Source organism: Drosophila gunungcola, chromosome 3R (assembly GCF_025200985.1).
Source record: "Drosophila gunungcola strain Sukarami chromosome 3R, Dgunungcola_SK_2, whole genome shotgun sequence".
Lineage (NCBI taxonomy): Eukaryota > Metazoa > Arthropoda > Insecta > Diptera > Drosophilidae > Drosophila > Drosophila gunungcola.
The window spans coordinates 3,533,307-3,546,599 of NC_069139.1; the positions used below are offsets into that span (position 1 = coordinate 3,533,307).

General features: G+C 36.8%; 2 protein-coding genes across 3 annotated transcripts; both read right to left on the reverse strand.

The window, feature by feature from the left end:
• Nucleotides 1-206: 206 nt before the first annotated feature.
• On the reverse strand, nt 207-1,534 carry LOC128266207 (DBF4-type zinc finger-containing protein 2 homolog). Its single transcript, XM_053002557.1, has one exon. It carries the CDS (start codon nt 1,391-1,393, stop codon nt 380-382), a length of 1,014 nt encoding a protein of 337 aa, XP_052858517.1. The 5' UTR covers nt 1,394-1,534; the 3' UTR covers nt 207-379.
• An 8,944-nt stretch (nt 1,535-10,478) lies between these two features.
• Nucleotides 10,479-12,901, reverse strand: LOC128255491 (chymotrypsin A-like). 2 transcript variants are annotated; one of them, XM_052985135.1, is made up of 5 exons: nt 12,721-12,901; nt 12,618-12,663; nt 11,250-11,502; nt 11,145-11,190; nt 10,479-11,084 (listed from the first exon to the last, which is right to left on the reverse strand). In XM_052985135.1, the coding sequence occupies exons 3-5, from the start codon at nt 11,422-11,424 to the stop codon at nt 10,517-10,519; spliced, it is 789 nt and encodes a 262-aa protein (XP_052841095.1). In that variant the 5' UTR covers nt 11,425-11,502; nt 12,618-12,663; nt 12,721-12,901; the 3' UTR covers nt 10,479-10,516. The 2 variants fall into 2 exon arrangements, with proteins under 2 accessions (XP_052841095.1, XP_052841103.1); XM_052985143.1 differs by lacking the exons at nt 10,479-11,084; nt 11,145-11,190; nt 11,250-11,502 and adding an exon at nt 12,018-12,562.
• Between the last annotated feature and the right edge of the window lie 392 nt (nt 12,902-13,293).

Consider the following 13,293-nt stretch of genomic DNA (forward strand, 5'->3'; position numbering starts at 1 on the left):
AATTTCTAGTACGTACAATACCATGAAGAGAGCATGAAATGAGTGTGTGAAATGCCCATTCTTAAAATACAATATAAAGACAAAGAAGGTCAAAGCCTCCTTGAAATTTAGGGTGCATAAATTTAAAACTTAGCAACTCCAAGAATCTCCCCTCAAAAAGTAGTCCCCGATTTACCCGTCAAAAATAGTAGAGAAACCAAGTGAGATTCGCTTAATTCCGATTTTTATTTACAGCCAATGAGTCGTCAATGCGCTGACATAGCAAAGTGAATTATAGACTTTTGGGAGTGTGGTTTGTGGCAGGACAGCGATAACGTAATGATGATCTGTATTACAGGGCACTGATTTCTGACAAAGGGCGATCGGATCCGATTTGATCCTAGCAAGGTCCTCCAGGACCGCAAGGAACTTGGGGACCGCAGGGACCCACGGGACCGCAGTGCGTATTCCAGGGCGTGGGGGCACAGGGATAGCAAGGACCGCACTCCGGGGACTCGTAGGGACACGGGGGCGAGCAGGGGCCACAGGGTCCGCAGGGACCGGCGGGACTGTTGCCGAAGGGGCCGCAGGAGTTGCCTGGGGCGCAGGGTCCTAATGGCGACGGCACAAACGGACCTGATGGCATCGTCAGCCCACAGGGCCCGCAGTTTGGAACGGCACAGGGTCCACAGGGACCGCATCTCGGGCCACATGGTCCACAAGGCCCACAGCCGCCGGGTCCGCAGGGACCACATCGAGGTCCGCAGGGTCCGCAGCCAGGTCCACATGGTCCGCAGGGTCCACATCTGCCCTCGGCCACAGGGTACTGATTGGTGGAGAAGCAGGGCAGTGGACAGCAGGGTCCTCCGGGAGCACAAGGTCCAATGGGACAGGGTGGACAGGCGGCACTGGGCTTGTAGTTGATGGGTCCATTGGGGTAGCAACAGTACTCCCTTGGGGGCGGGATATCGATGGTCTGGGGCTTCGGCTGGCACAGGATCGACTGGCACACCTCCCGGGGCTCACACACCCGTTTGGGATAGCACACCACATAGGGATCGGGGATCATCGATGGATAGTAAATGACCCTGGGCTCTCGCACCATCTGAGACACCCAAATCAATTTGGGAACCTTGATGACCCTCGTGGCATCCACAACTTTGGGTATGGTGATCTGCCGACATCTGTTCACCACCATTGGCTCCGGCACTATCTTCTCCGTGAAAACCACTCGCTTCTTACAGATCATTCGCGGTGGCTGCTGCACGGTGATGCATTTGGGAAATGGAGGTGGAATGCGTGGAGCACATTGCGGCAGTGCCTCCAACTGGGCCGCATTGTAGCACTTGGGCGAACACTCGAAGGGACCGCAGCAAGGATCACAGGGACTGCAGGGACCGCACGGCGAACACATTTTGGTGACTCAAATTTTCCGAAATAAAAAATTTATATAGAAAAATAGTAAACTTTTTTTTGTTTGTTTTTTGTTACCAATTTTTGCTGTACAATTTGGAAGTTGTTCGGAGCGAAAGTATAAACTGAATGAGATCTAACGGCACGACGACAGCACTGCGAAAGGTTCCAGGCCGGCTTCGATCGGTATACGGCAAACTGAGTACTTTGATTTGGTTTAGGGTCAGACTCAATAAAACAATTTGAATTCGTAGCTTTTTTTATACTTAACTAATTATAATTTTTTCTTCCTGTTAATTACACATAAATAATTTTAAAATTTAAGAGAAATATTATATTTTAAGCCATATATTGTATAAATATGAATGTTATTTTTAATCACATTTAAAGAACTAAAAAGTCAATAAAACAACTCGAATTTTTAGTTTTTCTTGTATAAATATAATTTGAATTGTTAATTACATAAAAATGATTTTAAAGTGTAAGAGAAGTACCAAATTCAACTTGCAAAGCTCAAAACCCGCTGTTAAAATTCTTTAGAATTTTAATTGTAAAATATGCTTTGTCTGGCTACATTCAATTGCTTAAACGCTTGCAATGAAAAATCGCTGCAAGCTCCTTGAATGGAACGCATTTTGCGAACCGGATTCCATCTCCACATGACGTATGCGCGACGTATCTGCATATATTTCAACAATATGGCATCTGCCGTTGAGTGGGTTTAAGCCTTTAATATGCTAGCGCCTTTATGTAGGCAGGCCGCTTTTTTCAGCGCCCTTGCTAAAAGCCAACTTGGAAAAAACTACAACGAATTACAGAAAAACGTCGGAAAACACTTTCTGGCAAGCGTGGGCCTATTGAATATACATATATGGGTATGGGCTTGCTTTTTTTGACCATCGCCTGGACATGTCAGCGCCGAAAAAGAAAAAAAAACAGTGGGTACTGAAAGCTTTAGTGCGTGGATGGGCTGTGCAATCAGCGCTTTGTGCATACCACAACCATGGCGACACTGAACAATTGTGCATTCACAAAAAACTAAAACAAAGAGCCTGGTCACAGCGGTCTATCGATGTTGACAAAGGCTTTTGCATGCGATTCAGGTAAATTCTAAAAAATTTACCTCACTTTAAATACAAATGGAGAGGCAACGGAAACTGTACGATGGGTGTTCGGTAGCGGCTATGTTTCAAATAAAACGAAATTTAATTTCAATATAAAAAACAAAATCGACACATTTCTTTGAATAAGGCGAAATAGTTTTAATATCCTGTTTACAAATTAATTAAACATATGATATTTAAATTATTGTTATTGAAAAATGAGCTTAACTCCAATAAAAACACATTTATATAAATTTATAAGTTTATAAAAGTTTACATTATCTGTTTTTAACACTAAAAAAAAATTGTAAATATAAATAAGTTGCTATTAATTGGTTCGATTCAATTTAAGTATTTTAAAGTGTCATAAAAAACAAAACCTTTACCACTCTTATCGTATCAGTGTTTCTAAAAGCTGTTACTTTAACAATGTCCATAGTGTTGATGTTTCCCTTAAAAAGCTCATTAATTTAATGGATTTCTGGGAATTTGTATTTTTAAGCTTGTAAAAAAATGGTTGCTCTGAATATTTAGTACAATAAATGTCTTAATATAGCCACTTTTAAGAGCAACATTGATTTAATCGATTTGGTTCTAGGAATCCGCCCAGTTCCTTGGCCTGTAATAACAAGCCTTTGGCTTATGGCCGTAATTATGCAAGAAAAACATCAACTTCTTGGAAGCAACTTGCCTTAAGGGCGCTTATCGAGCGGCAGGCGGCTGTTCCTCCTCCGTCCAAGTTTCCAGCCACAGACAAAGCGCCTGCTAATCCCACAATTTCTAGGCCCAAAGACCCTGTCTAATCACAGACCCGCCACTTGGCATCACAGTGCCACCGAAATTGTCAGCTAATAATGCAAACAATAACAGGCAACAGTCCGAAGAAACGGCGCACATTTCGCATAATTATGGACGGGGGAGATGGCCCGGCTAAGGCGGCGCAATTAGCGGACTTAGTTCGGGACTAGGCCCTAAAACAGTGTTGCTATATGTTGGTTTGGACGGTTGTTGGGGTTTTTGGACTGTTGTTGGTGGGGGCAAAATAAGCAAAGACTGGCCATAAATTGGCGGACAAAATGCCTGCTTGGAGGATAGATAGAGCAGCAAGTGTCAGTTGTAGGATGTTTTCGTTTCAAATGCACTTTAAAAAAATGAAACAAAACAAATACGTCATTAAACATTTGATTTTCCGTAGAATTGTACAAATATTTATATATTTTTGAATATGCAAAACCGTAATACATTGAATATTATTTTATTCCATTTTAAATATAAGTATTATTTTTAAGTTGTTTTAAAATTAATTCTAATTTTAAATAAGGCTGCAAGTGCCGGATGATTTAGCTACACTAGTTGGAATACATAGTATATTGCTTAGTTATGTATAACTATTAAAAATCTATTTGTTTCTTTCGGAGACTTTCAATTGACTTAGACCATTTAAGCATAACCACATCTAGAATAGGTACTGATTTCTATCAGTTTATTGATTAATTAAAAAAATTTTAATAATCAGTATTTTCAATATTTTCAAATCAATTTAATAGTTCTTGTAGAGTGCGCTTCTTGATTTAGGCCATTTTAGGTAAGCCGCATCCCAAATACTATTTTCTATCGGTTTTCCCAGCTTTCCTTTCGCCTTCTTTAATATATTTAATGGCGTAATAAACCGCTGCAGAACCTGCTACGCACACACATTTTGGTCCTCGGTCGCTTATGTTGTTTGCGTACATTCTTTGCGGTCGTTTGACGTTGATAAGTATTCTGATTTATTGACAAACAAACTGTGAGTGTGCGGGTATTGTGGCAGCATTTATTTAAATTTATATATTTATTTATGGTGTGCGCGAAGGAAAATACAAACTAGACAGACGGATCATTGACCAATCGGAGTCGTGCTTTAACCCATTTTGTGGCGCATCAATGGTATTTTTTAAACATATTTGAATGATATTTGCAATTTATTTTATTTAAATTTTTGACTTTAGGCAACCTGTGTTTGAACTTATTAATTTATGGCTATACATATTTCATTTTAATTTAACTTTTTTATTTGATGTCTGAGGAACAACTTAAGTTGAACCCATTATATGAAACGGGTTAAACAGCGTTTTCGGCTCCCGGTTTTTTTGTATTTGCTTCGATGCATTTCCGTTTGATTTCAATAATTTCAACTTCCGGCACAAACCGGAAATGACAAATAAAAGGCACCGCCATTCAAAAACACCGAGAAAAAACATTGGTAAAAATATTTATTTAAAATGTTAGTAAATTAAGTGCCAGCTTTATAAAATTCGGAAACATGTACCAAAAGGTATTTGACCTAAAAAATAAGTGTAATAAAGAATTGTCATAAAGAATTCTTATATGACGTTATCACAAATGAGTCATTTTGGGTAAACATATCATATATACGAAACATTTTCAGTTCAAACACATGTTTTTAAACTTATTTACATGTTTATTATTTTTTCTTTTTAATGTAAACATATCTTTACTTTTTTAAGGGATTAACAAGATTTTTTGATTTTTTCTGCCATGATTTTTACTTTGATTGTATCATCTCGGCTGCAACTGCACGAAAAAAACGCATAAATTACATGATTTTCGGGAAGGCTTGTTTCTGCCCAAATCCGTGCATATATTTTATTTTTTTTATTTCGCCAGGCAGTAAATTTGCTGGGCACATGCATATTGGGAATGACCATGAATTACATAAAAAGCCGCAAATACCGAAGTCAAAATGCGTGGCCTCAACGTTTCTGGGTATTGTAAAGCATGCCGATATGCCAGTGCAAGGGGAAAAGCATTTTCCACTAGCAACATGCAAACGATTCAGTCAGCGGTAGCAAAAAAAAAAAAAAAAAGAATTCAAATATATATTGCAATCCTTTAGGCACGCGGAACATAATGAAACGAAAATGCTACTGTGGCAGCAGCACCAGCAGCTGCAAGGACATTCAGGACCAAGGACCGAGTGCCGAAAACCAGGGACCGGCCGAAGCCGTCCGCTTGCCATTTGCCAAATAAGAAAAAATAAATAAAAATGTGAAAATATTTCTTTGGCCAACATTTTTACAGCCGCCTGGCCCCTTCCATTTTTTCTTCCTTTCACTTCCACTCTGACCCCGCTTGCCAACCAATTCGCAGCAACTTTTATACAAAAAAATGTTTTTATTTGTTCCGCTGAGCCTGCCTCTTCCTCCAGCCTCGGTTTCTTTTTCTGATTCGGTAGAGATGCTTATCGACTGGAAAATTTTCAAGTAACATGTATCGACTTAAATATGACTTTCAAATATTTGATACAAACTTTTAAATATTAGAACTTATAGATCTTAATTATTTAATACTTAAAGATAAATTGAAAAAAAAAACATTAAACATTCTTAGGGAGTTTAAATAATTTAAATTAAATAATCATTTACAAAATTATATTGCGATACACCTTGAGTAAGCTTACGAGATTTTATTATTGAATACCTTTAATACTTACTTATTCGTAAAGCACATATATTTTATCATGCCATTACATTTGGACCCATTCCTATTTTTTAAGATATACCGCCTTAAAACAAATAATATTTATCTTAGCAAAATGTAATTGAACTTTCATTTAATTGTTTAGGCCTTTAAAGAACTTTTTAGATTGAGCAAACCATCAGTTCTCCTACCTTAAGTCATTGTTAGGTCTTGTTTTTCTAAATTTATAAGGCATTCTTTATTTTATGAAATTAAATAATTATTCCCAAAAACGATACATATTTCTTTATTGATTGTATACTGTCTATTATTGGTATAGCACTATTTTATCGGTCCTGTTGTCATCACTGGATGTGGACGATTCCTCCCGAATCCTTGCAACTGGGCCTGGCTTGTGGCCGTGGGTTGATTTATATTGATGAATGTCCGTTTGTTCGTTAGTTCCGTCTTCGCAGTCTCCCAAAGAGATTTACGTGGAAGTGGCAGGGGGGGCGTGGCAGTTATTTAACTCTTTGCCTTTTGTTGTGCTGCACTCGCACAGGCACATACATACATATACTCGCGTATCCACATGCAATCGCACTCGCACTCGTACACAGAAATACACTGGGTGCACTTGCTTATGCTCAGTGCCAGAAATTATTGCATACTTTACGGAAATTAACCGCATTTCCATTTCTTGCACGCACACAGGATGGCTGCGTCATCTCGTCCTTCTTTTCCCGCTCCCTCGTCCCCCGCAAAACTCCTGCTTTCCTGGCTGCCACTTGTATACATATTTACAATTTTAATGACTTTATTTTTGTGCTGGAATAAAATGTATTCACTCCCTTACAACAGGGTGCAGTACAGTGATTATGGTTGGTGTTTTGTATTAAAAGATTGCTTAAAAGATTTATTCAAAGGAAATTACTACTTTAAACATTAATAGTGGTAACTTTTTATTTAAATGCCTTTTTTAGAACTTTCTTATAAACCAAAAAATGAATTAAAACAAAAAAACAAATTTCTTACATAAGCTTTAAAAAAAGAATTCATAAAATAAATTTAGGTATGTATATGTATGTATGTATGTTTCGTTTTGTTTGATTTGGCAATTTCGATAATAATCATTTAGAAACCGCTCCTTATATAAAATAATTTTATAAATTACTTTATAGAATATTACAAAAAAACCTTTAACAATTTTAAGGGCATTTAAAAAATAATTTTCCCTGTTTTGCAACATCCTTTGTTCCAGTTACCTTGTTGCTGATTTCGTTCAGGTTACTTTTCAGTAGAAGAAGTAGAGGGAATTAAGTGAGGGAACCGTCGCACACTCATATTTCTTTGTGACATTTTCGTTGTGCATTATTAATCAACCGGGAGTATTTTAATTTATGTTGACATGCACTTATTATTAAAACGCAACCGTAACATTTTAACCGGAAACGACAAATGAAACCAGACTGCCGCTGATTTTTCACTTATTTTTGGAGGCGAGTTTTCTGACGTCAGCCGTTGTGTTAGGTGTGCATGTGAAAATTGTGAAGTGCATTGTATAGAAGGCTATTCGCCAGAGCTATTTCAAAGAAAAATATTTTCCTTTTATCAAAAGTTGATTTAAAGATTTGCAAACTTTTCACGTAAAAAAATGAAAGGAACTCAAACCCGATTCCATTGCATTGACAGTGTCAAAGGATTCGTGTAAGTGGAGTCGTGCGAAATGGTTTCTCGTTTACGGAAATATATATAAATTTCCATGCAAATCGAGACAGATCTGCGAAATGTGATGAAAGAAAAATCAGCACCTGACGGAAAGGGGTGAAAAATTCTTAAGATTAAATAAGGGTAGGCTGAGGTTTATTAACTAATTAAATTCCTTGCAATACATATTTTTCTCCTTGAATAAATTTTATTAAAAGCGTTACCAGGTACAACTGCTTCACCTGCATCGGAAATTGCGAGTTATGAAAATTGCACTATCATTGAAAACAAGTTGATTGCATTCAATCAATTGAAAGGCAGAACGATTCCTTTGATTGACAGCAGTGACCTCCGCTTCCGCTCCGTCCGCTGATCAAAGTTCAAGGGTCAATTGGCACGCCGGATGCGTAATCTATTTCAAACAGCGACCATGCAAATCGAAGAAGCTATAGCCATCTCAGCTGTCGACTGTCGACTGTCGAATGTCGGATGCATGCGAGCACAATACAACACAATTTGCTGCTGCTAGTGCCCCTCTTCGTCCTTTTCGTCCTTTCGTCCTTTTGTTCTGTCAGGCCGTCTGTCGAACAGCGAGATGCATAAAGAAATTGCATATAAAATGCAGACAAATAACTTGCTCCGCATGTTTAGCGTATGCTCTAACGCCCGACATTAACAATGCAGCAGCAATGGTAACAGCAGCAACAGCAGCAACATTAGAAGCAGCCACATCAGCAACAGCAACCAGCTGGCAATAAAATGTAACAAACACATTGACTGCTGACAAATAGCATTGCCTGTCAATTCATCAAAAAGAAAAAAGGCAGCGCAAAACTATTGACATGTACACGCATCGAACACTTCAAGAAAGTCTGATTTTGAAATGATTTAAAAAGGACCTTTTAACTTGCAAATCTATTTAAATAATAAATTAAAAAACCTCTACTGTCACCGATTAATGCGTTAGATTTTCGTTAAGATTAGGGCTTAAAGGCAACAGTTCGCATGAGTGATAAGCTTTAAATCCCAATATTAATATATTTACATGCGCTCAAAGCAAATACATAAATACAAAATAAAAATAAATTCAACATACAAATTATATATAAATAAGTAAATTTAAAAAAAAAAAAAAGGTTTAGTAAATAAATAAATACTTTAACTTAGGTATAAGTACGCAGAGGAATATATTTAGCAATGTAACACTTGAATTGTTTTCATAAAATAAAACAAAAGTTTATATAAAAAAAAGGTACAATGGGTGATAAAAAAATCACCTTGTCTTTCATAATTAAAAGCTTTTAAAACTGGATTTTTTATTCAAAGATATTTACTTTTTGATGCTTCTTTAAAAGAAGTCCCACAATATTGTCGGTTTGGTTTGGCATTCAAATGAAATTTCAAACATATTTCAACAAAACAATACAAATAAAACTAATTTGCTTATATTTTATGGTGCCGCTTAAAAAAATTGAAATTTTTTTTTTGTAATGTTATGAAATATTTTCAAGAGTGCATGGTAAGCGGATCTGATCGAATGGAGGACGCGGGACGCAGGACGCAGGATGGAGGATGCACTGCTGACTCGGCAGTGGCAGCGGCAGACTTGCAGCAAATTTGCTTAGCTGCCAAACCAAACTTCGATTGCCGCGGGTCTGTGTGTGAGTGTGAGTCTATATTGGAAAGACTGTTACAAATTGTTTTGAAATGAAATTCAAACTGCAATGGGAAACGGTGCTTATTGCTCTGTGCGCGCACTCTGCGACCTCGAAACATGAAGCGTGTTTCATACGTTTTCTGGTTTAAGAAATTCCAAGTAGAAAGTTGACATCTTTGTGGGCAGGATCAAAGCGATTATTTGGCTATTTCAAGGTTTAAACAACAAGAAAAGCGAATAAAATGTGGAGTTGGAGTTCCCTTAACACTCTTACCTATATTCCCTGCGTAACAAATTGCCTCAATTATTTCCATTTTCCCTTTCCTTTCTGTTGCCTGAGCTTTATACTTCTAGCTGGGGCATAAAAACTTTATTAAAAACTTTTGTGCCCAAGCCTTTTTATTAGACCTTGTCTGCCCATGGCTTATATACCTTTCTGTATGTTTGTATATATACTATATATTTTATAAAATACACGCACATTTAGACGTCTCCGTGGCCGCAAATACTGCACTCCAGGGGCGTTGAAGAAATCAAATTAAGAACATTTTCTTTGGCCAAACTTTTTACGCCTGTTTAGAGTTTTGTAATACTTCAACGTCCCCGCTTTGCAGCTATAAAGGTTCGGGCCCTATCTGCTGTCGGTCTTAGCCCCATGTGGTTACTTGAAAAATGCTAAACGGTCCCAGAGCAATTGCAGCCACAACAACATAAATAGCGGCCAGGCAGCAGCTTTTGGCTTTAAGGCCAGGCCAATCAAACTGGCTGCTGGCCCCAAAAGTGTGTGCTCGCTGGTTATATTTTTGATAAGTAATCGGAATTTTTTAGCTCACAAACAGAAGATATAATTTAAATTGAGGTCTTAACAGTAAGAAATTAGCATTTTCTTGGAAGTGCACGTTTTTATAATAAAATTGTGAAAATCCAAACCAATATCTAATCAATAAAATATTTCTAAACAAAGCTTCTAAACTCACAAGCAGTAGATACATTTTAAATTAAAATCTTATTAGAAGGAAATTAGCATTTAAAATGTGTAGTTCTGTTTGTTGCAAAATTTCAACTTAAATTTTATTGCAAGAAAAATAGTTTATGATTTAAGACACCCATAGTTTTTCCATGATTTAGACGTTCTCAAGTATTTTTTTTGTTTCATATCGTTTATTTAAAAAATGTATTATTCTTTAAATTATGTTTCTCAATTCGAAACTATAACATCTATTTCCATCACGATCCCAACTATCCAATCAATATAGCTTGAAATTCTGCTATATAGACACGTTCCCGAAACGCCATAACTCTGAATTCCTATAAGTGTGTTAACACTTGTATTCCAAATGTTTATCTTTTGAATCAAAGGACTTCCCGCTTCCACGCACGAGGCATTACACTTGTAGCCAGCACAAATATGCGATTCATTGGGAGCAACGTCCAAGACATGCTTACACTCGATTGGTGAAAAGAGAGCTAAGTTTCTGGTTTGTGGAATTGGCAACACCATTTTCTTAGTTACGTCCCAAAGTGTTGTTTTTATAACTTTTTTTTCGTTTTGAATTTCGTTTCTGTTTAACCAAATGCATATGGGCCGTATGTTTTCTTTATAGGGCACAGGTTGTTCTAGTTGGAGCAGAGCTAAATCATTTTTATAGTTGTCTCTGTCAAATTTATTGTGAATGAAGACGTTTTGGACAGAAATTTTCATGGTGGGATACATGTCGAAATGCTTTTTGTGTAGTTTTCCGTTGAACTTTCCCAAAATCACAGTGCTGTTGGAAGGGAACAACTTAGTTAACGTTAAATAGACTCATAAAGTTCAGCAGACTTACAGTTCGCTTTGATTAAACACACAATTGGTTGATGCTATGACAAATTCTAAAACAAAAATCTTTTATATTTAAATTTCCTAATAAGAGCCTTATCTTTATACAAACGTTTGTGAATCAGGCTGCCACTGCAATTTTTATCGGGCAGTTGAACCAATGCCATCCATGGACTTTTTGATACCGAATTATTGGATATTTTGGCACAATTTAAATCCAGAAGCTTGGCCGATCCCTGATGAAGCAGCAGACATGAGAACAAAACACCAAATACAATGTAAGTCATCGTTCCGGACCAAGTGCTTTTTCACAACTGAAACTCTAGCGAAGTGTGTTCAATAACAACACTTGGGCCTTATCAGTACTGACAGAAAAAAATCTTTCTCACAAATTTGTTTAAATTATTGCTATTAATATTCGATCATTTAAATAATTATTTTGCTTATTTTTACATACATAAAATATTGATACTTATTTACTATTATTTAAAATAACAACTTTTGAAAATTATTTTTGAAAATCGATTTAAATTTATGAATTTAATATAAACGAACATTGCTGTACAAAATTTCGTTCATGAAAGAAAAAAACTAAAATTACTTTGCTTCCAAAATGTTATCAGCAAATTCACTTCCTTATCAGTTTTATAACTTTAAGATTAAGTCTCCGCTGGAACATTCATAAATTGAATGTTGGTTTTAAGACTCAATAAATACTTATGTTCCATGAAGAAAATAAGTTCCATAAGGGAAATTAAAAATAGTTTTAAGAAAAAAATGCTAAAAATTGGCTTCCTTTTTTTCAAAACACGTCTAGCAAAATCTTGACCGAAATTTTGTATGAGGAATTATGCTTCGTAGGTTTTTAAGAAAATGTGGGTATCTGTTTAATTGTTCGGATACATAAGTTTGCTTCATCACATATAGTTTTAAGAATGAACACAGACATCGACCTCTAGAACGACTCCTACTATCCAACCGATGTACCTTAAGATATTGGAGTAGACACAAGTTCCTAAAGCGCCATAGCTCTGAATTCCGGTTAGTGTGTAAATAGTTACATTCGGTCTATATGCTTCAATGCACAATGGACTTCCCACTTCCACGCAATTATCGTTGTTGCTGTAGCCAGCACAGATCTGGAACTCATTGAGCCGTTTTCCGAAGGAGCTAAGGCACTTTGCATTCTCAAAATTAGTAATTATTTTCGTTGCAGGCGATCCAGTTAAGCCCCAGCGGGTGTCTTTTAAAGTCATGCCGGTATTTATCACAAGATCACTCAACAAAATGCATATTGGTCTTATGTGACGTTTATAGATTACAGGCTCTTTAAGCTTTAGCAGAGCTATATCCATCGTAAATCTGTCATTGGTAGGTAAGTAGGTGTTTTGGACGGGGTAAACTTCGGAGTTCAAACGAACCGAGCTGATTAAAGGTAATTGGTTTGAAACCGAAAATTAAGTTTATGGAGTCGACTCACCTATCCTTTTCACCAACCACGCACCTCGCAGCGGTTAAGACAAATTCTGAAATTAAATAATTTTTTTGGTAAGTGTGTTGTAATCACAAGCAATAATACCAACGTTTGTTTATAAGCGCTCCCGAGCAGTTCTTTGAGGGCGTCATTATGAATGCCAGCCAAGGAACGCGTTCGTTTTCTTCCGGTAGGGCTTTCACGCAGTTCGAATCCAAAAGCTGAGCCGATTCTTGATGAATCAGCAATGCGAATAGAAAAAAGGAAGCAGCGGCAATCATTATTCCAAACAAAACGATTCACATCTACTAGAGCAAAGCGAGCTGCGTTTATTATTATATCCCATTGACAGATAAGCTGAATGCTTATCATCACCGGCACTGAGAAAAATATTTCTTATATAGAGGGGCATTTCGGACTAAAACCGCTTTGTTATCAGCATTTGTACTAAGAATTCAAATTGACGCAAAAGGTTATCAGCGAATGAACATTTTGTTCAGTTTAATTGCTTGGATTAAAGAATTTTTTAGAAATGGGAACATATTATTCAGCACTTAGAATATGTACTGTTTGTGCAAATTTCAACTTCTATTTAAAATAAAATATAACCAATTTTATTAAAGTTGAAAAAACTAAGCAAATAAGGAATTAGCATTCCCTGATTAGGTATATAAGTACACTG

Bases quoted from the DNA above. Each gene is read 5' to 3' on its own strand.
- LOC128266207 (XM_053002557.1), bottom strand. From the start codon at position 1,393: ATGTGTTCGCCGTGCGGTCCCTGCAGTCCCTGTGATCCTTGCTGCGGT.
- LOC128255491 (XM_052985135.1), bottom strand. From the start codon at position 11,424: ATGACTTACATTGTATTTGGTGTTTTGTTCTCATGTCTGCTGCTTCAT. The intron at 11,191-11,249 runs GTTTGTATAAAG...TTTTTGTTTTAG, and splicing joins TGGCAGCCTGATTCACAAAC to AATTTGTCATAGCATCAACC. The intron at 11,085-11,144 runs GTAAGTCTGCTG...CCCTTCCAACAG, and splicing joins GTGTTTAATCAAAGCGAACT to CACTGTGATTTTGGGAAAGT.